Source organism: Stigmatopora argus, chromosome 17 (assembly GCF_051989625.1).
Source record: "Stigmatopora argus isolate UIUO_Sarg chromosome 17, RoL_Sarg_1.0, whole genome shotgun sequence".
Lineage (NCBI taxonomy): Eukaryota > Metazoa > Chordata > Actinopteri > Syngnathiformes > Syngnathidae > Stigmatopora > Stigmatopora argus.
Genome location: NC_135403.1, coordinates 14,275,329 through 14,302,733, shown reverse-complemented (window position 1 = coordinate 14,302,733; position 27,405 = coordinate 14,275,329). Strand labels below are relative to the sequence as shown.

General features: G+C 47.2%; 4 protein-coding genes across 16 annotated transcripts; 2 read left to right on the top strand and 2 right to left on the bottom strand.

Annotated features, from left to right (window-relative positions):
• The first annotated feature begins 156 nt into the window (after nucleotides 1-156).
• mastl (microtubule associated serine/threonine kinase-like) lies at nucleotides 157-6,186 on the top strand. The gene is made up of 13 exons (XM_077623788.1): nucleotides 157-459; nucleotides 519-656; nucleotides 724-863; nucleotides 923-1,011; nucleotides 1,101-1,204; nucleotides 1,268-1,415; nucleotides 2,462-2,619; nucleotides 2,682-2,980; nucleotides 3,945-4,212; nucleotides 4,387-4,528; nucleotides 5,207-5,320; nucleotides 5,408-5,509; nucleotides 5,828-6,186. The coding sequence occupies exons 1-13, from the start codon at nucleotides 298-300 to the stop codon at nucleotides 5,983-5,985; spliced, it is 2,022 nt and encodes a 673-aa protein (XP_077479914.1). The 5' UTR covers nucleotides 157-297; the 3' UTR covers nucleotides 5,986-6,186.
• acbd5a (acyl-CoA binding domain containing 5a) lies at nucleotides 6,181-11,277 on the bottom strand. 3 transcript variants are annotated; one of them, XM_077623806.1, is made up of 13 exons: nucleotides 10,974-11,277; nucleotides 10,658-10,770; nucleotides 10,236-10,356; nucleotides 9,969-10,041; nucleotides 9,789-9,906; nucleotides 9,653-9,685; nucleotides 9,204-9,449; nucleotides 9,025-9,119; nucleotides 8,740-8,941; nucleotides 8,443-8,669; nucleotides 8,284-8,343; nucleotides 7,584-7,693; nucleotides 6,181-7,517 (listed from the first exon to the last, which is right to left on the bottom strand). In XM_077623806.1, exons 2-13 carry the CDS (start codon nucleotides 10,755-10,757, stop codon nucleotides 7,505-7,507), a joined length of 1,398 nt encoding a protein of 465 aa, XP_077479932.1. In that variant the 5' UTR covers nucleotides 10,758-10,770; nucleotides 10,974-11,277; the 3' UTR covers nucleotides 6,181-7,504. The 3 variants fall into 3 exon arrangements, with proteins under 3 accessions (XP_077479932.1, XP_077479931.1, XP_077479933.1); XM_077623805.1 differs by having other exon boundaries at nucleotides 9,016-9,119; nucleotides 10,974-11,274; XM_077623807.1 differs by lacking the exon at nucleotides 9,653-9,685 and having other exon boundaries at nucleotides 9,016-9,119; nucleotides 10,974-11,272.
• Nucleotides 11,278-11,569: 292 nt separating this feature from the next.
• On the top strand, nucleotides 11,570-24,100 carry abi1a (abl-interactor 1a). 11 transcript variants are annotated; one of them, XM_077623801.1, is made up of 12 exons: nucleotides 11,571-11,800; nucleotides 15,934-16,101; nucleotides 17,395-17,571; nucleotides 17,770-17,784; nucleotides 18,195-18,298; nucleotides 19,175-19,330; nucleotides 19,454-19,554; nucleotides 20,777-20,873; nucleotides 21,212-21,510; nucleotides 21,662-21,751; nucleotides 22,495-22,680; nucleotides 22,745-24,100. In XM_077623801.1, exons 1-12 carry the CDS (start codon nucleotides 11,684-11,686, stop codon nucleotides 22,918-22,920), a joined length of 1,686 nt encoding a protein of 561 aa, XP_077479927.1. In that variant the 5' UTR covers nucleotides 11,571-11,683; the 3' UTR covers nucleotides 22,921-24,100. The 11 variants fall into 11 exon arrangements, with proteins under 11 accessions (XP_077479919.1, XP_077479927.1, XP_077479916.1 ...); XM_077623790.1 differs by having other exon boundaries at nucleotides 11,572-11,800; nucleotides 20,777-20,863; nucleotides 21,253-21,510; XM_077623793.1 differs by lacking the exon at nucleotides 21,662-21,751 and having other exon boundaries at nucleotides 11,570-11,800; nucleotides 20,777-20,863; nucleotides 21,253-21,510.
• Nucleotides 23,263-27,330, bottom strand: pdss1 (prenyl (decaprenyl) diphosphate synthase, subunit 1). Its single transcript, XM_077623808.1, has 11 exons — nucleotides 27,078-27,330; nucleotides 26,725-26,753; nucleotides 26,543-26,645; nucleotides 26,332-26,462; nucleotides 26,120-26,261; nucleotides 25,946-26,057; nucleotides 25,763-25,872; nucleotides 25,591-25,671; nucleotides 25,403-25,516; nucleotides 25,248-25,328; nucleotides 23,263-24,508 (listed from the first exon to the last, which is right to left on the bottom strand). The coding sequence occupies exons 1-11, from the start codon at nucleotides 27,237-27,239 to the stop codon at nucleotides 24,368-24,370; spliced, it is 1,206 nt and encodes a 401-aa protein (XP_077479934.1). The 5' UTR covers nucleotides 27,240-27,330; the 3' UTR covers nucleotides 23,263-24,367.
• Between the last annotated feature and the right edge of the window lie 75 nt (nucleotides 27,331-27,405).

Genomic DNA, 27,405 nt, shown 5'->3' with positions numbered 1-27,405 from the left:
ATGCATTTTTCAAAATCTTTGAGATGACAGATATATTGTTAATTTGTTGTTATCTAAACTTTTATTTATTTATATTATACTATATTTTCTCATTTTAATTGTTCTGTTATATTACAAACGCCACCATTCCACGCATACTTTATTAACAGGCACTTCGTTTAGTAGCTAAATGCCAGTGAAAGGACCCCTCGACAACGCAGCCGAATTCAAATTTCAAAACAAACTTCAACTGCTAATTCAACATGCGAGTGTTGATTTTGACCTAGGTTCTTGCTTTCGTAGACCCGATCTCGTACCATGGGCACAGAAGAAAAGCACAAACCTGGCCCCAACACTAAAGTTGCAATCAAACCGCCGGAGATTGACGAATTTGTGGTTTTGAAGCCTATCAGCCGCGGTGCTTTTGGTAAAGTCTACCTCGCCAGGAAAAAATGCAATTCCCGTTTATATGCCATCAAGGTGAGTACATGCATCTTTTGGACTGTAATCGCAATCGAATTACAAATCGACTGTTGCAGGCCATGAATAAAGCGGACATGGCTGATAAAAACATGACGAGCCAAATGAAGGCAGAACGAGATGCATTGGCGTTGAGCAAAAGTCCCTTCGTGGTTCATCTGTTTTATTCTCTGCAGTCTGCTACCAAAATCTACCTGGTAACAAACCCAACACACAAATGCATGCAAATACAACATCCTATCTACATTAATACACTATTTTCAGGTGATGGAGTACCTCATTGGAGGCGATGTCAAGTCTCTCCTCCACATTTGCGGCTATTTTGACCAAGACATGGCGGTCAAATACATCTCGGAAGTTGCCCTGGCGTTGGACTACCTTCACCGCCACGGCATTATACACAGGTAGCAACCGGTTCCGAGCGGCTCCTGGAAGCGCCTAGGTGAACTTTTTGCATTCTCAGGGACCTCAAACCAGACAACATGCTCATTACTAACGAAGGTCACATCAAGTTGACCGATTTTGGCCTTTCCAAGGTGAAGCTGGACAGAGGTAAGCAGCAAGCCAAAGCTGACGCCGGTTCTCCCACGCCGGCGCCAGGCGTCCAATCCGTGCGGCCCGTACTTTGATTTCCCTTCCAGAACTGAAGCTGACAGATATCCTCAACACACCGTCGATTCGCAAAGCCACCAACTATTCGCGCACGCCGGGTCAAGTCATGTCCTTGATCACCTCCATTGGTTTTGTGAGTGCGTTTCTTTTGTATTTGCCTCCCTTTTTTTGAAATTAAAAGATAATTTCCACGCAGAGCACCCCGTTGTCTGAAAATAAACGTCACAGCAGCACCTCCGCCGTTTCCTGCGGCAAAATGATGCGGAAGAAGAACTCGCTGGGCTCGCCGTCCCCGACGATAAAGGAAGCCATGAGCTCTCCGGCTAATCACAACTGGAAGAAAGGTAGGTGGGTGGGGCCAATAGCATTGGCAGTGGCTACGTAGCCGGTAACCGGTCAAATAGTCCCAGGGGCTATTTAGCCGGTAACCGGACAAATAGCCTATATGGCCCCATATGGCTATTTAGCCGGTAAGAATTCTGTGTGGGGTAAATGGTAAGAAACTACATCGTATAAGGTTTATTTCCTTAATGTGATAATTGATAAGGACCTTTATATAAAGATAACTAGGCCTACTCAACTTTTATGTCATACATTTATTAACAAAAGCACACAAACATTAATGGTAACAGTATTATGTCATCCCACAAATGTCTACATAGTCCATTGACACCAATTTTCTTTAGAATTGAAACAGAAGTGTTGCATACAATTCCAATGATATTAACAAATACAATATTTGGCAGTTATTATTTATTTTATAAGTGGTAAACTTCCCACCAAATTTGATAAAGATCAGATGGACGGTTAAAAAAATTTTCCTGTTCACCCAATTAGCATGCAATTGATAGATTTTAACATTAGGTGAATAGGGATTTAATAACTATTATTTAACATTGAGTGAATAGGGGATTTTCTAAACCATTCAAGCAATCTTATTGAAATTTGATGTGTTATTGCCACTTATAAAATAAACAATAACTGCCAATTATTGTGAGTATTGCAATTCTCATAATGGATTGACTTTGCCTATAGTCTACATTCAAGTAGTATCCCTGTGTTTTGATGACTCAAAGACAAGTCAGAGCAATATTAATATAATGCTGAGATAGTGTACTGTTATTTGATAAAAGTTGTGAAAATATGAAAGGAGGGTAAGGCTTTACTATATAAATAAATAAGAGATACTGTCACACCGGCTAAATAGCCATATGGGGCCATATAGGCCATTTGACCGGTTACCGGCTACAGAGCCACTGCCAATAGCATTAAAAAAAACATCAGTTACTTTGTTTTAGCTTACTGATTTTATGAATTCAATATAATCAATCTAACACAAGATAAACAGTAGGAAAATAACTCATTTTTTAAAAAATCCAAATATCAACAGGGCTTCACAGCTGCGTGTTTGCTCCTCACTACCGCGCCGTCAATCTGACGCCCACGCTGATGAAGACCAGGAAGCGCGTGGAGACCTCCAGCGCGGCCACCAGCAGCGGCGGCGGCGGCGGCGAGGGCAACGTCAGCCCGCCGTGGGAGTGCCCGGAGGTCAGTGGCGCCCTCGGCGCGCCCGCCAGGCCGCCGCCTCGTCTCAAAACCTGGCTCCGCAGAAGGAAAACCGACAGGAGGGAGGGACCGCCCCGGCGCCCGCCGTCAAGCGCCGCTTTTCCGAGGTGCCGTTCAGCCCGGACGGCGTGGAGAGCCTGGCCAAGAAGAGCGACCGGCACCGCCGCCCCTGCTGCCCCGACACGGGCGACGCCCACTGCGGGCTGACCGGCGCCTTCGCCGACGTGGGGATCCGCGTCAGCTCCAGTCCCGTACCCGTGGCCAAGAGCCTCTTTCCGCGAGTGGGAAAGCTGGCGGCGCCAAACAAAGACTTGGATTGTAGCTTCCCGTCACCACCGGGCAGGTAAATATTCGTACTAAGTTTAAAAAAAGAATCCATGAAATTTGGGGAAGTCATTCAAAACAAAGAAAGGGAGTTAAAACCACGAGCAAGTGTTTTCATCTAATGCAGGGGTGTCAGACTCGGGTTGGTTCGACGGCCACTTTAACGTCAACTTGATTTCACGTGGGCCGGACCATTTTAGTTAGAATATTTAGAATTTTTTAAATAAATGGATTAAAAGCCCTGAATATTCCGTTTTTTATAGATCTAAAACAATGTTTATTTTAGCTTTTTTAAATATATTTTTAGATTTTACAAAATGATTTTTGAACTAAAAACACAGAAAAAATGGATTAAAAAATGACAATTATTGATTTAAAAGGGGAAAAATCAGGAAATTTAATATACATCTATAGTCTTCATTTGAATTTGATCCTAAAACAGAAAGTCAGCACTCATCATTGACTTTCCTGGGCCACACAAAATGATGCGGCGGGCCAGATTTGGCCCCCGGGCCGCCACTTTGACACGTGTGCTATACATGGTCGTATTTTAAGAAAAAAAGGCTTACCATACATGGTCATTTAAAAAAAAAAAGCCTTACTATACTATGTCGTTATACATGGTCGTATTTTAAGGGAAAAAAAGCCTTACTATACATGGTCGTTTTTTTTAAAGAAAAAAACCTTACTATACATGTTGTTTCTTTTAAAAAAAGCCTTACTATATACGATGTTGTTGTTTTTTTTTTTTTAAAAAGCCTTACTATACATCAGGGGTTTCAGGCTCGGGTTGGTTCGCGGGCCGCGTTAACGTCAACTCGATTTCATGTGGGCCGGACCATTTTAGATACATTTAGATTTTTTCCGCACTCATTGACTTTCCCGGGCCACACAAAATGATGTGGCGGGCCAGATTTAGCCCCCAGGCCGCCACTTTGACACATGTGATCTAATGGAAGTGAAATTTGCAAACCTCTTTTCAGCGACAGCGTCTGCCGGAGTTTGAGCCTGGACTCGGACGGCAGCGAAAAGACGCCTCCGTCATCGTCGTCGTTATCGCCGCCGCTGCCCTCGCCGCCGGCGTCCCCCGGCTTCCTGCGTCCCCGGAACGCCGTGGCCTTCCGCAGCTACTGCAGCTCCATCGACCGCTCCAACGGGTCGCGGCTGAGCCTGGGCGGGGGCCCGTCGCCCGCCGTCCTCCCGGCCACGCCGGCCCGCCGCAGGATCAGCGCCGGCGGTTCCCCCTTCCAGGTAGGCGGCGCTAACCGCTAGCGATGAAACTCCTCGAAGCCTCACAGCCAATGGGAGGACGCACGTTTGAATTTTTGACCCGGGGGCCGCCATCTTGGTCGGGGCAAAGTCAATCAATGCATTGACATGAAGTCCTAACGAGCTAAAAACCCGATGGTCTTTGGCCTCTTCCAGACTCCTCAACCCGCGTCCACCTCGCACACCCCCTTCCGGACCCCCAAGAGCGTGCGACGGGGGGCCGTGCCGGCGGAAGGGGCGCCCATTTTAGGGACCCCCGACTATTTGGCCCCGGAGCTTCTTTTGCGGACGCCTCACGGTAAGAGACGAAGGTCGAAATGCCACCGGAAAACCGGAGAGAAAAGCCAGTGGAGTTCATAAACGTGTGTGTGAGTTTCAGGGAGGCCTTCTTGCGGTAAGTGGGCGGAACAAAGGCTCGGGTGCGCCACTACCAGGTTCGAAACCTGTGCCGTGGAGGACCAGGAGTGCCCATTTGGAATCAATAGATAGTCAATCGGGCAGGAAAATGGACAAAATGGTCGTGAATTTGGGCATTCCTCGTCCTCTGCACGGCACGACGGAAAGTTGCGACGGGATTGGTCGAGCTTACTTGGGGCTGCATCCAGAATAAGATAAAGAAACTGCTGCAATTTATTGGGATTTGGTGACTGTCAGCTTGGTGGAAATGGCTCGACTACATGCTTAAATGCTTACTAAATATGCAACTAACCTTTGTTAAGCTCATTTTTTTTGGATGGATCCAATTTACAACATTTGCACCTACCGACAGAATTGATCCCGTAGATTAATGTCAAACATCTCTTACCCAATGAATCAAAAATAGTGATTGAATGCTTTTCAGCGCTATTGACAATGATAGACAATCAATCATCTTCATGTTGTGAATTGAAATAAATTAAGTTTTTTTTTGGCCTACGCATGCCCTTTTTTTTCAAATTAGCGACCCCCCCCCTAACCCGAGCCCATCTTCTTTTAGACTGCATGGTGGACTGGTGGGCGCTTGGCGTGTGCCTGTTCGAATTCCTGACCGGCGTGCCGCCATTCAACGATGAGACGCCGCAGCTCGTCTTCCAGAATATTCTCAACAGAGGTGCCTACTATTTGTGTGTGTCCCCCCCCCCATTATTATAGACCGGGGGGCTTATCTGCGGTCATTTTGAAACTTTTGTGATTTTAGACATCCCCTGGCCGGAAGGCGACGAGGAGCTGTCGGACCACGCCAGGAACGCCATCGAAATCCTCCTCAACATGGACAAAGCTAAGCGGGCGGGGCTTAAAGGTGAAAATTACAGTGGTACCTCGACATACGATCTTAATTCGTTCCGGGACTGAGCTCGTATGTCGAGCTTCTCGTAACTCGAGCGAACGTTTCCCATTGAAATGAACTAAAAACAAATGAATTCATTCCAACCCTCTGAAAAAAAACACCAAAAACAGGATATTGGATTGGAAACATTGTTTTATTTCTTCTAATTCGCCATCTATTAACAAAGTAACACATAACTAGTGGCCAAGGGACACCCTCCCACCCATAAGTGTGCTGGACAATGAATTTAAAATGAAAAAAAAAAAAGATTTTTTTTTGCACTTTTTCCAGAGTTGCAGCGCCACCCACTGTTGGAAGGGCGCGACTGGGTCAACCTACACACCCAGCCCATGCCGTTCATCCCGCAACCCGAGGACGAGACGGACACGTCCTACTTTGACGCCCGGAACAACGCGCAGCACATTGCTTTGTCCGCCTTCAGCTTCTAGGCCCCGCCCCCTTCCCAAAAATACTTGACGTGCAATGCCTACTTTTTTACATTTTATTTCCTGGTATACGCGGGACTTCCTTGTTCAATGGTTTGAAAACGCTAATATATTTTAAAACTGTATTTTACGTGTCATCGTGGGGGGGGGGGGAAAGCGAATAAAATGTTTGTCGCTCTTAATAAATCAAAGTTCCAATTGTGAGTTAGATTTTTTTTATTTTTTATTGGAGGCTTGGATTATAACATGCAAACACTCAGTAGAAACTATTGATATTTATATCTAAACAAATGGCTCTTTAATAATAGCGCTTTTGCCCATAAATAGAATTTTTATTATACATAATGCCATGACCTCTTGATGCCTGAATTTACATTCAACTATACATAAAATCGATAAAAATAGTAGGAAAAGAAAAGTACTAAATATGGGAAATTCCATTAAAAAAGAGCAAATAAAATCCTAAAAAAGTAGATTCTATTTAACATTTTCCCATTCTAATTACATTTGTAATGTATCTTTGAAATAGACTATTTTTCTATTAATACAATTGGTATGTACTTAAAATAAATGGAGGCATCAAGAGGTTATTGCATTTTAATTTACAGTCGGTGTGGATAACAATGAGTTAGCGAGGACTGAATCAATGGAGAAAAAAAGAAAAAAAAACAGTCAACAGATTGAGATTTTCCGCCATTAACGGTGATAGTTGTCAATGGTGATAAAAGTTCATATTTGGTCCTTTTTCTCCTCCAACACCACAGCATTGTTAAGCGGCTAAAATCATACCATTGAATGGTCAGGCTAGCAAAAAAAGAGAATTTGATCATAAAAATAGGATTCTCTTGAGTCTTGATTTAACAGGAGGATCAATATTCCAAGTTGAAGCAATTTTATATCAACGTATTCATGTCAAGTTCTATCATAGTATTTGTAAGACAAGAAAATGCTCATTTTTCAGTCACAAGTGTTTCCTAGTGTCGCACCAATACCGACATCTACTGGCCGATGCCGGTACTGCACTCATAATGCGTTATTTATTTTTTTCAAAATATTGAAATATTTCTTTTAATAAAGAAATTAGCGGACACACGTCTATTAGTAAGAAACTCATTCCAATTGACGGCAAAAAAGTATGCTTGGACGTCAAGCGCTCCCGACGGCGGCCATCTTGGAGGAGGCAAAGTGGCAAAGTACGCATACGCCGCGGCATCGGCCCGTTATTTCCCAGGACGTCATTTTAGTGGCGTGTCGGTGCGACACTAGGCAACATTTTTCTTTTTGAGCCCACAAAGCTTTCTTTTTGTTTTAGCAGCGTTGCTTCGGGCGACTTTAAAAAAAAAGCGACAAGTTGGTGCAGGTTAAGCCCTAAATTGCTATGAAAAAAACGTCCATCACATTCTCTGAGTACGCACGTATCCTCACGGGACTTCCTTCTTCTTCTTCTCCTTTTTTTTAGTGCAAAAGCCAAGAGGAGGCGGTCCGTGTCCCGCCCGGGGTCAGCGAAGCGGGCCGCTTCCCGTCAGTTGGGTCGTCTTCGCGGAAAGGAAAGGAAAAAACGTGTTGGTGCGAGATGGGGCGACGGAGCACGGGCGACGTACCTCGTCCGCCGGCTGACGTAGAGGCCGATGAGCCAGTGCGCGACGAAGGGCCACGCGGCGGCGAAGGCCAGGGTGCCGGGGGAGACGTCGAAAGGCCACCAAGATGGACGCTGCAAAATCAAAACAAGTCCGGTTTGATCAGTTTTTTTTTTAAGGCATCGGCCGAAATAAGACTGGACTCCATTTGAGTCACATATAAAAAACGACTTTTAGGTTTTGCCGCTTTGTTCATTTGTATCAATCAATGTAGATCAGGGGTGTCACACTCGGGTTGGTTCGCGGGCTGCTTTAACGTCAACTTGATTTCACGTGGGCTGGACCATTTTAGATATAATATTCAGATTTTTTTAAAATAAATTGATTAAAAGCCCTGAATATTCAGCTTTTTATAGATCTAAAACAATGTTTATTTTAGCTTTTTTAATATATTTTTTAGATTTTACAAAATGATTTTTGAACTAAAAACACAGAAAAAAATGGATTAAAAAATGACAATGATTGATTTAAAAGGGGGAAATCAGGAAATTTAATATACATCTATACTCTTCATTTGAATTTGATCGTAAAACAGAAAGTCGGCACTCATCATTGACTTTCCCGGGCCACACAAAATGATGCGGCGGGCCAGATTTGGCCCCCGGGCCGCCACCTTGACACATGTGATGTAGATAGATTAGATTGATATTATTTATTGAATTACCAGATTGTTGCCATTGGCTGAAGTGGAAGAGTGGACGGGACACTTGGCTGCGGACCTCGCCTGCAAGGACAATATGGCATTTAATAAACATACTAGTATATGAATGAACACAAAAACATAGCACATTTTTCATAGCAGAAAAAAGAGATTTTTGTGGACCTGCGTGGCACTGAGCGCCTCCAGCGCGTGGAGCCTCTCTAGGACGTTGCGCATGTCGTCCCGCAGCTGGGCCAAGGCTGCCACGATCTGCTCGTTCAGGTCGACGGGCGGCCCACCTGCCCCGCCGCCGCCTCCGCCGCCGCCGCCACGACGCCCGCCGTCGCCGTCACCCTCGCCACCGGGCGTGGACTTGGACACCCCGGAAGCGCGCCCGGTGGCCCTTGAAACTGAAACGGGGAACTTTATTCGTGAGCAGTCCACAGACTCAAAGGTCATTGAAGGTCACGAAGAACTGACTTCTGACGGCTCCCACGTTGGAATTGGGGAAATCCACGTTGAGGCGTGGCGCGGCGCTCCCGTGGAATTCGCCGTCCTCGCCGCCACGGCGGACGGCGTGCGGCACTCCCCGCGGGCCGTCCGGGTTCCCCGCCGACTCCTCCTCTTCCTCGTCTTCCTCGTCTTCGTCCGAGTCCCCCAGAGAGCGACTTTGCTCCAGGCTCTTTGGAGAGAATCCCACCGTTCCGTCTTTAAGACCATTTCATTTTGGGACGCAAAACCGCCGGTCTGGGGAACCTCTCTCGCCTCGTCTTGTCCGAACTGGTCCACCGAGTCGCAGTAGACCTCGCTGTCCGAGTCGCTGGCCAGCTGGGCGGCGGTCGTCACGTCCTTGCCGGCATCTGAAGGGGCGGGGCCATACAAAAAAAGGGTAAAAAAAATAAAAATGGACCATGCGGTGGCACCAAAAGCCGCGTTGACCTCACCGAGGTAGTGTCCGTTGACCAGCGAATGGTCGCCGTTGACCACGTGCACCTGACCGTTGGCCATCTTGCCGTTCTGAGCCGGCGGCGAAGCTTCCTCTTCTTCGTCGTCCTCGTCGTCGTCATCGTCGTGGTCGGACGGTTCCTCCGGCGGGAGCCTGGTGGGCGGAGCCTCCAGCGTTCCGTTCCTCTCCATGGTCCTGACGATGCTCTTGGCCACGCTCCTCGACGACAGAGACGTTCCGAAGCCTTCGGGGGGGCAGCAGATTTAAACCGTAAACACGCCGTCGACTGGTTCAATCCACGCCGGAGTCGCGGTAGATCTCGCCGTCCGCCGCCGCCGCTCGGTCGAAAGCAAACAAAGCTTTCAAAAACACACACCACTGATAAAGTAGCGCACGTGGCTAACTAGCGCTAAGGGCTAATCTGAAGGTGCGATCGCAGGTACTTGCCTTCCAGCTGCCTAGCATACTGCGTCAAACGGGCTGAGCACGCGCGTGACAGGGGGGACACACAAAACCAAGACAAAAACAATGAACGCGAGGACCCCCGATGGACGATGACCGCCGGAGTGGTCCGATTGCCCACCTGCGCTGAGATCGGAGATCTGCGTGATCTTTCTCTTCTCGTCCACCAGCTCGTAGAAAGGTCCCAGGATCTGCAGCAAGTCCTCCACCTCGCCCGTCACGGGCATGCCCTCCAGAATCTAAGCGGGGCAATCGAACGTCAAATCCGAGAGGAGGCGTTTCGGAGATGAGGACGGCGTACCAGCTTCATTTCGTCCACGTAGGCCGCCATGGCTTGCTCTTTGCTCATTTCGCCCAGCGAGTTCCAAGCGTCCCTGACATAGCAAACACACCAAATAATGCTTATATGCGAGTCCATCAAAAAGTCATCAATGGTCACCGCGGGGTAAAATTGATTTGGCGCGACTCTCCACCTCAAAGAGAGATACGTATTTACAAATGTTCATGTTGACGTTTTGCTCTTCTAAGATGCTAGCGTAAGGGCCGATCGCTTTTATGGTCACTGTACCATTTGGCTTTGCCGACGGCATCCCAGAATCCGGGCCGGGCGATGTTACACTGGCCCACGGTGGCTTGCTTGTAGTAACTGTAAAACTTGAGCATCATGTCATGGGAAGGCTGAAAAGGACCTGAAAAACATTTTTTTAAAATAACCTCTTCAAAAATCAATGGGACGTCTACTCGTCATGCTTATTTAAAGTGTTTTATTTGAGCTAGTTTAGTTTTAGTCCACGTGATTGGACGTCCCTCACCGTCAATGACACTGAAAGAGTTCTAAAAATACAAAGAGATTAAGTTGTTTGCTTTTTTTTTACTATGTAGTGTCGAGTATTTTTGGTGACGACAGTGTTGTAGCTAGCTTGTTGACAAATCCGCGGCGCAAAGTGGATTAGCCCTGTTGAAATCCACCTGAATTCCGCTTGGACTCACCATTCGGGGGCAAACTCTTGATGACTTTGACGGCCGCGTCGAACCTCTGCTGAGTCAAAAGCGTCTGCTCTTCCGTACCGAGCGACTGGGCCACCTCCATCGTGACAAAAAACCTAAACAAGACCCCATATCGGTTTATGTCGTCATGTACCACTCAGAACAACAAAGCTACGTTTATCGTTGTAGCAAGCGACGGACAGCTGACAGCTACACTCGACGCGTACTGTGGGACAAACACCAGCGAGTCCGTTTTTATTCATTTTAAAACACTTATTCCACAATGTTCGAATGACATGCGAGGAACTATGTGGCTTACCTTTATAAACGTGACAGCCTATCTGAATGTCAGAAGGCGAACAACCCTAAGCTTTCAGCCAGACGCCATGAACTGTAAACTGTCAACCACTTGCGGTGCAGTCTGGGAAGTGTATTCCTTTGCGACATTCTTTTGACGACCTCAATCGATCAACTTTGTCGTGAACCATCGCGCTCAGCGGAGCAGAATTCGCGGAGTGAAAATCAAAACGAGATCTAATTGTTTCACGTAGTGCAGATTATGGGTGTTCAATCGCGAATTGAACGTGTCGGGTGGTTTTGGCGTGACTCTTGAGTAAAAACTACAATTCCTAGCATGCTCTCTGTGAATCAGTGCGTGCTGCGATGCTGGAGAAAACAAGACCACCCACTCTTTTCAGTAAGGATCTTTGTGCACCCGGGAGATAAAAGGTTTCCTGTGCTTTTAGTAGTATTGTGCATCACCTCTATTAAAATGTAAGGTTTATGGTTCAGACACGATATCTGTATGATAAATGCCGATCATTGTGCTGGTTTTGGGAGTTAATTCGGCAACTGTACACCGTGTCGTGACTCCCGTTTGTTCTACAGACAATGAAGAGACGATCTTTGTAGGTGAGGCTGTCGCCCACAAAGGGATGCAACAGAGGAAGGGGAGGGCAGGGCCGCTCCCGGTTTGAGACTGAGCTAAGGCCGTTTCACTCGGAGGGTAGTCGCCGGAGACATGTAAAGATGGCAGAGCTACAAATGCTGCTCGACGAGGAGATTCCGACCGGCAAGAGAGCGCTCGTCGAGAGTTACCAGAACCTGACCCGAGTCGCCGACTACTGCGAGAACAATTATGTGCAGGTGAGCTAATGCCAAGCTAACTGCTGCCGCCTTTTGTGGCGAAAAAAAGCTCGGGATTCGAACGCTTGTTGGCACCGGAAATATGGATAAAGAAAGTGGCCGGCGGGGCCATGTTAACACACTGCTCACGGAGTGTCTTCTTTCTTTATCAACCGCCGTGGCGACATTTGGACGTGTTTACACAGAGGGCGTGTCTACTTCTTCGTCTTCAACACCAAAAACAGAATAATAATCCGTATCGCTTAAAAAACCGTGGGCCTGTTTTCTGCCGGCCATTGAATGCGTCTCCGCTGTTAAATGGCGTTCATCTCAATGAAGCCGGTCCCCATTTGACATCTTAATGCTACTAGAAGCTTTTAAGGGCACGATTAGCATAAAAAAAGACTTTAACGCCACCTAAACGGTGCTAGCTTGCAGTGCGGCGTTCAGTGGCCTCCAGTAAACGCCGCTGTCTGACTTTGTTGTTGTGGGCTGTGCATTTGGCCTTTAGTACTCTTAATTTGGCCTCCCCGGTGTTGTTTCGAGCGACACCGGGGTTTGTTTTGTGACAGCTTTGTTGACCGAAAGCAGGAGAAAGGAGAGCTACCGTATCAGGCAGGCTTGGAGGGTGTGTCTGTTCCAGCTGCACTCCCCCCAGGATTCCCTATAATTTAGCCTTCTTTCCAGGCCTCCTCGCCTGAGGACTTGGCAGCTCAGAGGCACCATCTTTTGGGTCAATTATAAATCTGGGAGAGCAGCTTCACTTGGACACCTCAAAATGTGTCCTCATTTACTCCTGTCGCCATTTTAAAAAATGGAGCTCCATCGTGAGATGATAAATAAATAATACTGTATTCCATGCTGCATAAATAACAAAGAGTAGTTTCTTATTATTATTCATTGTGACCTGAGAATTCCCCAATCGGCTGTCTCCAAAATAATTGTCGTTTTTTTTAAATAACATACAAAAAAAACCTGTTCTGTTGACGTTGCTAATAGCCGCTTTAACTAGATCGGGAAATATCTCGCTCTGGATTTGGATTGTGTTCTGGGAAAGTAATCCTAAATTTTCAAGTTGTACTTTCCGTACGAAAATCTTGATTGCAAACAAACAGGAAAGACGTCAGCTGGCGATAAAGACGCGCCGGTAACGTCTCGGTTACGACGAGACTTCCTGAGGAAACCAGACGGAAATATGCTAGTTGTTCGAGCTTTATTCGTTCGCGTGGCGAAGAGGAGGATGAGGAGGAAGGTGCGGAGTGGCGAAGCGGCACGGGGACGAGTCGCTTCATGCTGAGGCCTGCTCCGTCTGAATCTGGAAAGGAAAGACGGTTGTTGCTTAGGAAAGGCACGCTTTTAGTCCGACACTAATGCCGCTTGAACATATTTTTAAAAATCAGGAGAAATCTAGATGCTTCGAATCTGAATCAGATCGTATCCGGAAAAAAAAACATTGCAGTACTGACACTTTTCAAAAAGTACCGTATTTTCACGACTATATGCGCATCGTATTTTTAGTCGCAGTGTCAGTAACGAGTGCTATTTCTTTATTTTAAACACACAAAGGACGCACTGTTTTTTAGACGCATATATATTATATATGAATATCTAACTGCAATAGCTGCTGGCTACCGGAAGCAGCCCCAGACTAGTTCCGGTTGCCGGTGCGCAGTGACTGCTGGGATATATAGTTCTTGCACGCTAAAAACACGTTTTTAAAAAGGCAACGGAAGCAAAACTGAGTTGTGTTGTACTTTATTTAGCCATTTTACAACTTACTCACGTCATCATCACCCACAAATCCATCAAAGTCCTCATTTTCCGTGTCCGAATTGAACAATTCTCCAAATGAGTCATCGAAAACGCTGAGTTTTATACGTTCGTCCAGGCGGCCACAATCCATTCGCAAATAGTAGCTAGCTAGTAGCTAGCGTAACTATTCCAGCGCTGCCTTCCATGCTTCGTAAAGCTGTGTTGATGTCGATGTCCAGGCCACAATCCATTCGCAAATAGTAGCTAGCGTAACTATTCCAACGCTGCTTTCCATGCTTTGTAAAGCTGTGTTGATGTCGATGTATAAAGGCCACAATCCATTGGGTGTATTGACAAAAGAACTACATATCCCAGCAGTCACTGCGCAGTACTTTGTCTACGGGAAAATAGTAGAGTCGGTGTACCCTATCAACTGATTCATTTTATTTTATCATGATAACAATTTTAGTATTGGTCCATATATAAAGGCGCACTGGATTATAAGGCGCCCTGTCTATTTTGGAGAAAAATTCAGACTTTTTTGTGCGCCTTATAGTCGTGAAAATACGGTACACGAAATCCACTGCAAATTTAGCCAATGTTTGGCTCAAGCCAGTAACTTTTGGACATGTATGAAAGGATGTCATTCCAAAAAATGCGAGGGCAACGCTCCAAAATGTCCGAGGAAGATTCTTGATTGTGTTTGTGCGGGTGAGAGGAGGCTCTTTTCACCAAACCTCTTCAATGGGACTTTGTTGGCGTCACCGGGGATGCCTTTTTCTTTTTGGGGGGGGTTCATGGGGGGCCAGAGACTCCGCCATAACAAACTTAGCATTCATCCTTTTCTTCAATCAAGCCTTTCAACGCGGGAGAAATGTTTCAAATGGGATAACAAATATATCTTGTCCGACGAGGAGGAGGCGTGGCATTGCAGAAATTGTCAGTTTATTTTAAAATATGTTATAAAGGAGCTCATTTTTAAGCTTTAATGGCGCAGGCTTTGTTTAATGTTGCCGTTCCCTTTTGTGGGATTTTTTTTTTCACGACGGCACTCCAGCAACTTAAGATGGATTCCTGGCATTCCTGACATTTCTCCGTAGTCGTCATCGTATCCGACGCGTTGTCCGCGGAGTCAGACGTTCCTGTCGCGGGTCCGTTTCCTCTTTTTTCTTTTTTTTTTGCTCAGGCATCTGGGCGGAGGCTCCGCGTCCCTCGAGAGGAAGTCTAAAGTTGTCCTCTCCAGCCTCAGACGATGGCTCGTTTCCTTGCGAAGGCCGTCGTCTCCGTGGAAACGGCGGCTCGCCCCTTGAGCCGGAAAACGCCACGGGAAGCAAAAATGAAAATAAGTTGATAAGTGACCTAAAATCACCTTAAAAGAACAAAAAAAATGCCCCGTAATCAACAAAGCCATGTAGAAATGCTTGAAAACTCAATAGAAAGTGAGCCTTAATTGCCCTAAAATCAACAGGAAATGACCTAAAATGTCCAGGAAGTAACTCAACATCAATAAAGTGGCCGGTCGGTACCCTGAAATCAATCACCGATTCAATTTAAACATTTTAAAATGCATTCCACGCAACATCTTTGACCTCTACGCACACCAGCTGAATTTCCGATTTTAAAATTCAGCACTTTAACCTTGGAAATACTTCATCTTTCCAATCTTTACCTCACCAGAAGTAAACACGTGCATTAAACAGCTACATTTCTGCTAGCTACAATTGACAAAGTCATTTTAAGCTCATTTCCCACCCAAATTGTACCATCTAAATATTTCTTGGTCCTTTCGTGAGTGCGTTTAGAGTGCAATGTTCTTTTATCTTTTTTTTTTTTTAAGGCATAAAGCAGATTTGGGCTTGGACCATTCTCCTAAATCCCGTTTGTTAGCGCGCGAGCGAGCGCTAGCTGGCTGGCTGGCCTACATTTCACACTCAGACAATGTTTATTCTCCGCAGTTGGCAAATGGGTCAACGCCTCCTCGCCGCAACGCTTATCAATGAAGGCGTCAATCATTTCTGCGTTTGCAATTCATCGCGCTTCAAAAGAGAAAAAGAGCTGCCATGCGGGCGCCAAAAAGAGTCGGCGTTACTAAGCAGCCTTGTTTTTTTTCTTCTTCTTGTGTTGCAAAACCACAAGAAGATTTCTCATCTGCAGCTGTCTTATTATAGGGTCTAATAAGAAAAGAGGAAGTGGAGCAAGAGTCGGAGGGAGGACCGGTTTTTGCATTTCCGGGGTCGCGTTGAGGTTACCATGACACTTTGCGGGCGTTGCCGTCGACGGCGATATACGTCCGATTCGGCAATGGAGCAAAAAAAAACATTTTTGATTTGATACGTAGATGTTAGTATGGAAAATAGTATTGAGAATGAAGGTCCAATCTATTTTTGCCATCTCGTCCACAGGCTCAAGACAAGAGGAAAGCGTTGGAGGAGACCAAAGCCTACACCACGCAGTCCCTGGCTAGCGTGGCCTACCAGATCAACGCCTTAGCTAACAATGTCCTGCAGCTGCTGGACATCCAGGCCTCGCAGCTGCGCCGCTTGGAGTCGTCCATCAACCACATCTCGCAGGTAAGACCGCCGCCGCCTGCCGAATCGGGCGGGCCGGCGGCCTTAACGACGGGCGGCTAGCTATCCACGTCCGTGGCAGACGAGCTAGCTCATGGTCCAACTGACGTGATGGCTCTTCGTTTGACTCGCGTGAATAACACATAAATAATAATAGAATAATAACACAGAAAAAAATGATTAAAAAATTACAATTATCTATTTAAAAGGGGGAAATTTAATTTACATCTATACTCTAAATTTGAATTTGATCCTAAAACAGAAAGTCAGCACTCATCATTTACTTTCCCGGGCCACACAAAATGATGCGGCGGGCCAGATTTGGCCCCCGGGCCGCCACTTTGACACCTGTGATCTAGATCAAGGGTGTCAGACTCGGGTTGGTTCGCGGGCCGCTTTAACGTCAACTTGATTTCACGTGGGCCGGACCATTTTAGATATAATGTTTAGATTTTTTTCTATAAATGGATTAAAAGAACTGGATTAAAAGCCCTCAATATTCAGTTTTTTTATAGATCTAAAACAATGTTTATTTGAGTTTTTTTTAAATATATTTTTAGACTTTACAAAATAATTTTTGAACTAAAAACCCAGAAAAAATTGATTAAAAAAATGACAATGATTGATTTTAAAAGGGGGAAAATCAGGAAATTGAATATACATCTATACTCTTCATTTTAATTTGATCCCAAAACAGAAAGTCACCACTCATGATTTACTTTCCCGGGCCACACAAAATGATGCGGCGGGCCAGATTTGGCCCCCGGGCCGCCACTTTGACACCTGTGATCTAAAGAGTTAACTGAGGTGCCGCACACCTTGCGAAAGAGGATTAAACGCTCAAACACCACCGGATTAGCGTGAGTTCGGGTTTTTCGCCGGCGGGATTACCGTATTGGCCCGATTTATAAAAAGGTGTTTTTTTGCATTGAGATGAGACTGGAAAAGTGTCAGTCATCTTCAAATTGGGGTCTTGACCTTGTACTCATTCACAACACCAGATGGCGCTTTAAAGCGAATGCAAAGCTGATGGCTAATTGAATTGAATCGAATGACTATTGTCGTATAATTAGATTTAAAGCTTCACCATGAAGTGCACTCATAAATAAGTAAGTAGTCAACAGTATAGTCACGTAAAGGTAAGTGGTTTGAAGCCTATGGAGTTAAATTTATTGAGAGATAAGAACCATGAAACAGTGGTGCTAGCATTTGGACTTTTGTAAACAACAGACAAGCATGATGCTAGTGAGCCCTTCAAAACAAAAAGTTGAACTCGGCACTTTTCATTCTTTTTAGACGGTGGACATTCACAAAGAGAAGGTGGCGCGCCGCGAGATCGGCATCCTGACCACCAACAAGAACACGGCCAGGACCCACAAGATCATCGCGCCGGCCAACATGGAGCGCCCCGTGCGCTATATCCGGAAGCCCATCGACTACGCCGTGCTGGACGACGTCGGGCACGGAGTCAAGGTTGGTAAAACCATTTCATTCTCCCAGGCTAACTCCCATTGTTGACATTCCGCCGTCCGAAGGTCGCCCCGTCCCGCCCCGCCCCTTACTCTCCCGTACTTTGACTTGAGCGTCAGGGCCATTTTGACACGCCCTCTTTCTGTCTCTTTATCTTTTTTTTTTCTTTTCCACCCCCCTCTCCCCCCATGCCGCCTTAAGTGGATGAAATCCAAGGTAAGTCTTGACATTGTCTTGTTACTTGGCCCATTCTGCCCTCATGTATTTTTTAGCGTCTTTTCGTATTGAACGCTTTCGGCGCCATCGACGGTGACGCTCGTGTCCCCGGTCTATCATTGTCATCGTCGTTGGCGCTGAAAGCGTTCACGTAGTTTGGTGTAAATTTCGAAAACAATCGCCGTGGTATACAGTTCCTCCGTCAAGGCAAAAAAAAATCATCCATTTTTCCCTGACCATTTATTTATTTATTTGTCCGCAATATGTATGGATGGGAGATCTGTCAGGTAAAGTTCAATTGAAAAAGGTCCTTGGCGGAGGCGATTTATTTATTTATTTTTCTTTTTTTTCGTAAGAGGCCACTCTAAATGCATCTGTCTTTTTTTATTTATTTTTTTCTTCCTGGACAGCAACACGGAAACAATCAGTCGATCCGCGCGGGCACGCTATCGCGGACCAACCCGCCCACGCAGAAGCCGCCCAGTCCGCCCATGTCGGGCCGCGGCACGCTGGGGTGAGTAAGCTTCCTGGAGAATATCATATGTCCTTGTTAGAGTTGGAAAAGTATTCATTTTGAAATGTTCCATGATATTTTTTTCCCCCTTGTCAAACGGGCGGGTTTAAGTCGGGGGATAATCGTTTAGTCTTGCTATACTGGTACGAATTTACTCTAAAGGAAAGTGCCATAATACTCTATAACAGGGGTGTGATGACTCGGGTTGGTTCGCGGGCCACTTTAACGTCAACCTGATTTCATGTGGGCCGGACCATTTTAGATATAATATTTAGATTTTTTTTTTAATAAATGGATTAAAAGCCCTGAATATTCAGTTTTTTATAGATATAAAACAATGTTTATTTTAGAATTTTTTAAATATATTTTTAGATTTTACAAAATGATTTTTGAACTAAAACACAGAAAAAATGGATTAAAAATGTCAATTATTGATTTAAAAGGGGGAAAATCAGGAAATGTAATATACATTGGACCATTATATTATATCTATATAATATTTAGATTTTGTTTTTTATAAATGGATTAAAAGGACTGAATATTCCGTTTTTATAGATCTAAAAAATGTTTATTTTATCTTTTTTTTAAATATTTTTAGATTTTACAAAATGATTTTTGAACTAAAAACACAGAAAAAATTGAATAAAAAATGACAATGATTGATTTAAAAGGGGGAAAATCAGAAAATGTAATATACATCTATACTCTTCATTTGAATTTGATCCTAAAACAGAAAGTCACCACTCATGATTTGCTTTCCCGGGCCACACAAAATGAGGCGGCGGGCCAGATTTGGCCCCCGGGCCGCCACTTTGACACGTGCTCTATAAGTCATTTTTTGGACGGATTAACGATGACCACCTCTCCTCGCCGCAGACGCAACGCTTCGTACAAAACCTTGGAGCCGGTGAAGCCCCCCACGGTGCCCAACGACTACATGACCAGCCCGGCCCGCCTGGGCAACCAGCACGGCGGCGCTCAGAACAGCCCGGGACGCACGGCCTCGCTCAACCAGAGGCAGCGCACGCACAGGTACCCCCGAAAGGGAAAAGGAAATCGTACCCCATGAACCACGTTGATTTCTTTTGACTGGGATAAACCGTATCGTATTATCCGACGAACGACAGGTTTTTGCTTGTTTTTCCTCCACGTCAGTGGCAGCAGCGGCGGAAGCAGCAGCCGAGAAAACAGCGGAAGCGGGGGCATCGGCGTTCCCATCGCCGTGCCCACTCCCTCCATTCCCATCCCTGGACCGGGTGAGTTTCATTTTTTTATTTTTTTTTTATCATGCATCGATCCCATTTACATACCTGTCAACCTCTGCCGATAACTGCCCTTATAAATGATTATGATTCCCCTTAAAAACCCCCCAAAAACCTTACAAACACCGTACGACTCGTACGGTGTTTGTAAGTTTTTTGGGGGGTTTGTAAGGGGAATCATAATCATTTATAAGGGCAGTTATCGGCAGAGGTTGACAGGTATGCATTTACTGTATGAAATGAATGACTGAGTGTATAGTTTTCAAGGGTGCAGTACCCACTGTCACCATTTAGCTCCGGGTTGGGGAAAGAAAGGGTTTGTTGAAGCGACGGGGGTTGGGCTGAAATGAGATGCACCTGACGCCAATCCACTGATTGCACTTGTGACACACTAGTATTGTGGAAAGCCTTGCTCTTTATGAAAAGCTACATTTTGTGGAATTGTTTGAAATTAAAACCTAGTCTTATGGGATGCTACGCCTTTACATCAAATCAAAATACTTTATTGTCATCATACGCAGCTGTGTGTAACAAAATGGGTGAAATATCATTCATTAGGGCTCTCTTAAATGGGTGAAAAAGGTCAAAAGTTTGCACTTTGATGGCCCACGTTTGAAATAGGTCCAAAAAAAAGTCTTGAATTGGCTCTTGACAGTTTATACCAGGCAAGGGTGGCTTTGCAAAGGTGACAAAGGCACATACATAAGTGAAAAAGTTGAATCGACGGGGGTTGGGCCGCTGTGGCTGGGGAGAGAGCAGCTTTCTGTTCAAGTCATACAGCAACGACCGGGCTGACAAACTTTGAACCAGTGGGGGTTGGCCAACGAGAAGCACCTGACACCAATCCACTGATTGCACTCGCAGGACACTAGTATTGTGGAAAGATTTCCTCTTTATGAAAACCTACATTTTGTGGAATTGTTTGAAATGAAAGCCTATTCTTATGGGATGCAAGACTTTATTGTCATCATACACAGCTGTGTTTAACGAAATTGTTTAAATGTTTAGCGTAATGATCACGTACATAAATGGGCAAAACGATGGGAAGCTTTCACACGTTGTCGTTGCCGCGTTATGGCCGACCGACGGCGGCTCATTTGCGAGGACCGCCCGGCTAGGTTTTGCCGTTCCACGTGCCGTAGCATTACCGCCAATCGGCCTCCAGGTGTCCCTATCCTAGTAAATGGCTTGAAAACGACCCTAACCTTCTCTGCAGTCCCCTTCATGAGCTCACCCCCAGGTGGGGCCCCCCCAGGTGGGCCTCCCCCACCTCCACCTGTCCCTCCGCCGCCTTCTCTCTCAGGTGAGACCCCGGACTTGACTCAATCTTGGTGCTGGTGCTGGTGGTGGTTCAACTTCCTGTCTGTCCGCTAGCAAATATTCCGCACTGCGCTGGTGTCTCGCTTCCATCCACGGCGCCCATGGCTTCAAAATGGCATCCGTGTCTGAAGTCATTGAAATTGACGGCAGAAGCATATCAAAATCGCTGATCTTGGGCTTTCAATTGACCATTTTTACCAACGCCGCTCTTTACTCTGCGCCGCCATTGACGGCGCTACACGTCCCATCTGTCGAGCTCAAGATGGGACGTCCATCGCCGTCGACTGTTGCCTTTCCTTAACGCTGTCTAACTCTGGGGATTCTGTCTTTTCCCTCCCTCCCCTGGCTTCCCCCCCGACGCCCTCCCGGCAGCCGCGGTGGCCCCCGGTCCGGGCCTGGGCCCCGCCCCCGTGTCGCAGTTCGGCACGGTTTCGCGTCAGATTTCCCGGCACAACCCGGCCAACTCGTCGGCGTCCACGGTGTCCGCCACCGGCACGTACCGGCGGGCGCCGTCCGTCACCTCGCAGTTCTCTCTGCAGCAGCAACAGCAACAACAACAACAACAACAGCAACCGCCGCCGCAGCAGCCTCACGTTAACGGGGGCACGCCCGCGTACGGCCTCAACTCAAGTAAGCCACGCCCCCTCGCCAAGAGCGGCCCCGGAAGTGAAATTCTAAGTGATTTAGAGTGGAAATGTGGAGATTCTCCTTTTTAAAAAACTTTTCAAATGATTTTCCTCCCCCTAATTTGATTTTTCTGTACGCGCATCGTATGGTTCAGTGTGCGTGGCTCCGCCTCCTCCTCCCCCCATGCCCCAGCTGACGCCACAGATCCCCCTGACTGGCTTTGTGGCCAGGATGCAGGAGAGCAGTAAGTGTCGGTGAAGCCCCACCCCATCATCACCATCATCATTGCGTGTTCTCAAGCTCCCAGCATGCATTGCTTTGCCAACCTGGTAGTTTTTCCCCCTCCAGCATGCTCGCCATCCACTCCCTAACCCTAAATCGCCGTGTCCCACCATCCCATATTCTAATACACTCAACTCGGCTTGGGTCGACCGCCGTAGAAAACCCGAACGTGATCCCCGTTGTCCCTGCATGGTAGCCGCATGATGGGCTCTGGTTATCGTTTTCTTCCGTCCAATCACGAGCATGCATGCCCTCCCTCTAAATCAGGGGTCGGGAACCTTTTTGAAAGAGAGAGCCATAAACAATTCCTATTTTCAAATGTTATTCCTTGAGAGCCATACTCACAAGTGTGAATTTTTTTAGTCATTTTCCCAATTTTAAAGTACAAAAACTCTCCAAATTCTTTTGACAACAATATGCTGTTGCTAATCAATGAATATCAATGAGTATCAATGAGAAAATGAATGCAGAAGACTCCAATCAATGCCACAGTTCCGACGTGACGTTCCTATTGGTCCGTTCGGGACTTTGGCTCCCTCACCAGCAGTTTCCATATTTTAGCTCAGAGCCATATTATGCACCCATCAAAAGAGCCACATGTGGCTCCCGAGCCATAGGTTCCCTACCCCTGCTCTAAATGTTTGCCCGCCGCTCGTTGATCCGCCGCTAACGCCGCCATCCTCTTTCTCTCTCTCGCCCGCCCAGTCTCGGACGCCCCGACTCCGCCCCCGCCCCCTCCGCCAGACGACGTGGGAATGTTCGACGAGTCCCCGCCTCCGCCGCCCCCGCCGCCGGTGGACTACGAGGAGGAGGACGCCTCGGTGGTGCATTACGACGACCCCTACGCCGACGGAGACCCCCAGTGGGCGCCCAAAAACTACGTGGAGAAAGGTAGGCGGGGCGACCGGGCGGTAAAACACGCGCTGACCCAACCACCGCGTCCCCCTCCCCCTAGTGGTGGCCATCTACGACTACAGCAAGGACAAAGACGACGAGCTGTCCTTCATGGAGGGCGCCATCATCTACGTGGTGAAGAAAAACGACGACGGCTGGTACGAGGGCGTCAGCGGCGGCGTCACCGGACTCTTCCCCGGAAACTACGTGGAGAGCATCATCCACTACGCCGACTAAAAGCCCAGTAAGACCCCCGGCTTGCGCGTCGGTTTGAAAATCCGTTCCCCCGTCGCCAATACGTACGTAATACAAAGATTTGAAGGGTTTGAACGGAAAGGTTTAGGGGAGGCGGCTACGTTAACGCCCGCCTCTTTCCGTCTGTGCTGTATGTAAATTAAGAGTTTTTTTGTCCAAATCGAGGCTGCCATTGACTGCGATAAAAGAATGTTGAATTATCGTTAGCATCATTTAAAATGAGCCGTTTTCTACACTAACTTTGCGCTATTGTGGCTCAAACTAAGGGAACGCATCACTCCAAATGTTCTGCTGTTAAAATGGCTTTAATCCTATTTTTTAAAAAAGAAATTGACGTCCAATTCACGTAGACCGGAAAAGGGATCGGACGTCAGCAACTTTGAAGTTAACGGTTCATCTTCTGCTATTTATGTCTTTTTTTTTTACGTGCAATTTTTGTTTCAAGTCGAGGAGAAAAAGGTCAATAAGATCTGGTTTTCAATTAGCTTATCATTTAATAGACATTCAAGTTAATATGGTCACATTTACTGTATTTAAAACAAATACAAAGGAACATTTTACAGATTAGAAATAAACTAAGATGGATTGAATGTTCGTTTTCAATGGATTGGACATTTTTCAATGCCAGCTGTCAGTCAAGCGGATTTTACTTGTATAACCGTCAATGGCGTCGAATGAGTTGATTTAAAAATAAAAATGGGAAGGGGGGGGGGCATGCCAAGCGTCACATTACCTTCCATTTATGATTACTGCCATTATGTTGTAAATGTATTCGCTTATTTTGAATTGGTATTACTGTTGAATCACTGAATTTGAAAGAAAAAAAAATAGCAAGAGTTCAGGGCTTCGATTGGACGGCTACGCTTTTGTCGCGTTGCCACTTAAGACAAGTACGGTGCAGAGTAGCGCTTCAAACTCGATTCCTTTCGCCAGAAATTGACTCTAATTTGCGAGTAAATTGGCACGATAGCATCGGAAAAAAATCATCCATTCCGTGCTTTCAACACCCGATATTTCGGTGTCCAAACTTTTCCTTCGCCAAAAATTCAATGAGCGTCAATTTAGAATGTTTGGGCCGGCCCTGCCCTCTATGTAAAATATGTTGATTGAAACAAATTGATGTACAGCCTTTTTATAATAAACAGTTCTATGTACGACGATACCCTTTGTGGCGTTTCATCAATGCACGTTCACACCAAGTAAGAAAAAACAGCGTAAATGTGTTTATTGAGCAGTGGTTGCAGAGGTTAAGGCCGTGATAAGAGTGCCAAAAAAAAATCCATACGCTTTGACGGGGATTTACAGTACGTGGCGGGCTCGGTGCTTGGCCTTTTTCTTCTTCTTCTTCTTCTCCAATTCCCGCAGAATAAATAATCGCCCGGCCGTGTCGGAGGTAGAGAGAGAGAGAGACGCCGTCGGAGGGGCGGGGTCACTTGTCTCGGGCGAGCACCGTGTGAGCGAGAGCCACCAGGGCGTCCCTCTCGGGCGACGCGCGCAGGCGCCCCACGTGGCGGACCGCTTCCTGGCAGTAGCGGCGGGCCAGGAACTTGGTCTGCGGCACCCCGTCGCTCTGCCCAAAAAAAAGAAAACATCTTTTTGAAGGTCTGTACGATCAATACAGTCATACCTCGTCATACGACCGCTCGTCATGCGATATGCTGGTCTTACGACGGAAATTTCGATCGGATAATTCGCCCGAGATACGATCAAAATTTCGTGATGCGACCAAGCCAGGTGGCCACGCCCACTGTCTTTTTTGCATCTCTTTTGTGTATAACAATATCTACGAGCACGGAACGATTAATTCAGACGAGTTTCTCCTAAGACCAGGAAACGCACAACGTGCATGCGCGGGCAAAAAGATGGCTTTCTGGGTAATGAAGTATACTGGTGCACACAACACCCATAGACAATGGCAACCTTTCTCAGAATAAAACTTCATTACCCACAATCAATACGTGGGTAAGCTCAGCTATTGCATTTCCTGTTATTCTTTCTAAGGAAAGAAGCTCCCGCGATCGTTCTTTAAAGACTAGTTCTCGTTGGCAAGTGGTCGGTCGTGCGTTATCCTATTGTGAGGACATTTGTGTGCATCATATTGGGAATATTTTGAAGGGAATACAACAGCAAACAGCCCATGGATAGCGAACGTGAGGGTGGAGGCGTGGCAAACAACATTTGTTTTCCATTCATTTCAATGGGAAACGTCCGCTCGAGTTGCGAGAATCTCGTCATACGATCTCAGTCTCGGAACGGATTACGATCGTATGTCGAGGTACCACTGTAAATCCATTTTCCCCCCCATTTACCTGTAAGACAAAGTTCCACGCTCGTTCCACGTCCCCTTTGCGGCTGAAGCGTCTCATGATCATGGCGTGGAGCTCCGGAAACTGCAACGGCAGGCGGCCATTTTGACACGATTGCATCTTCACATACGTACGTCGCTCGGGGATCGCGTGCTCACCTGCTGGCAGGCCAACAAGACGGGCCCCGTGGCCAGTCCCAATTTCAGGTCGGCGGCCGCCGGCTTGCCCAGCTGTCTAGCGCCCGCCGTGAAGTCCAGCACGTCGTCCACGAGCTGTCACGACAAAAACAAAAACCATCGGGCTGGGCGCCGTTGGCGGTCTTTTCAAAGGCGGGGTTGGCGCTAACCTGAAAGGCGATGCCGACGTTCCTGCCGTACTGGTAGGCGATCTCGTGGACGTCGGGGTCCGCGCTGACCAGGATGGAGACCTGGAGGTCGGAGGGGAGCGGTCAACGGGGGCGGGAAGGCGGAAACGGGGGGCGCGGCGCGGCGTCTGCGCTGCAGACCCAACGTACATACTGCTTTGCAACTGTTGGCCATCAGGCTGGCCGTCTTCTTGAAGGTTTTGTCCAAGTAGTGCTTGAAGCGCTCGTTCTCGTTCTCCTTGGAGCCCAGCTGCATGAACTCGCCTGAGATCCGAGAGGTCCACGTCACGTCAAATGTGCCCGGGGCCGCCCGTCGAATTTGCCGACGCCGTCTCACCTCTCACCAGGTCCTCCATGACCTGCGCCAACACTTTGACCACGGCGATGTCGCCCACGCGGGCCAGCGCCGCCGAGGCGGCCGACAGGATGAAGTCTCCCGCCAGGATGGCCTTGGCGTAAGAGCTAGTCAAACGCAGCTCGCCGCCAAATGTGTGCCGGGGGCGGGGCCTACATTTTTTTCACCCCACACGTGGTGGATGGTCCTCTTGCCGCGCCGCTCGTCCGAGCCGTCGATGACGTCGTCGTGCACCAGGCTGGCCGTGTGGATCATCTCGGAAATCATGGCCACGGCGCGCTGGCCGGGGAGCAGGTCGCTGAAAGACAAACGCGGTAAGTTGGAGGTTTTGTTTAGATTTTTAGGGGGAAATTATTGATTTTTTTTACCCTCGCTGGTTGCTGTGAACGTTGAGGGCACGTGCCATCAGGACCACGATGGTGGGACGGATGGCTTTGCCCTTTCCGTCAAAGTAGTAGTCGCATAAAGACTTGAGCTCCTTTTTGGATACAAACAGTTCCTGAGGCGCAGGGGAGAAAAAAAAGGGATAATTGGCGAGGGCGGGGTCACCCGAGTACCACGCCACGGCGAACGCCATACCTTTTTAATGTCGTCGTACAAGCCGCTCAAGTCGTCGTGGGCCAGCGCGAAGGGATCTTTGGCTCGGACGTCGCTGTGCGTCTTTCTCCACCGCAACGCGTGCCTGTAGCAAGCAACTTATTACACACCAGAAAAATCCAACAAATTGGGTATGGCGGAGAGATGATGACCCGCGTGCTGACCTCTGGTGTGATTGGACAGGTGGCATTGCCTGAAAAGCAAAGATTTGGTGTTGGAAAATGATTGGACATGTTATAACATGGTCGGAAAAAAGTTGCAGACGTGTACCAGTGGAATTTTCAGCTTTTAGTCAATGTCACTTCATATTTTTTTCCATTCAAATAACTAATTGCAGGTCCAAAGTGAAACATTTTGGTACTAAATGACCTTCTGGTGTCAAATTAGCCTTATGTGACAAAGCCTATGTTAGCGTTTTGTTAGTTTTTTTTTCAAAATTGTTTTTTTATGAAACGAAGTGACAGGCAGGCATTCCACGCACGGAAGTGATAACATGACCTTCCTTTCCTTCGCTCACCTCGTTTGCTCGCCGCGACTTCCAGAGCGTCGGCACCCCGAGCGCGGCGGCTCCGGACACGGGCCGGAGCCCGGAGAAGTCTCGCCGGTCTGCTTGTCGAGCTTTAGCAGCGGCACGGCCGACTGCCCACCTTTGGCATTGCCGCCACACCGGGGCCGCCATGTTTGCCGTGGCTCGTTAAGGGGAGGGACGGAGAGGGGAAGGGAGGAGGCCGTGGCGGAGTAGCGCTCGCATGCGCAGTATACGCGCTCGAGTTAAACGCGCATGCGTTGACGGACCGCCATTTTACGACAGCCTTGAGTGTCCAAAAAATTTAAAGGGCCCGAAA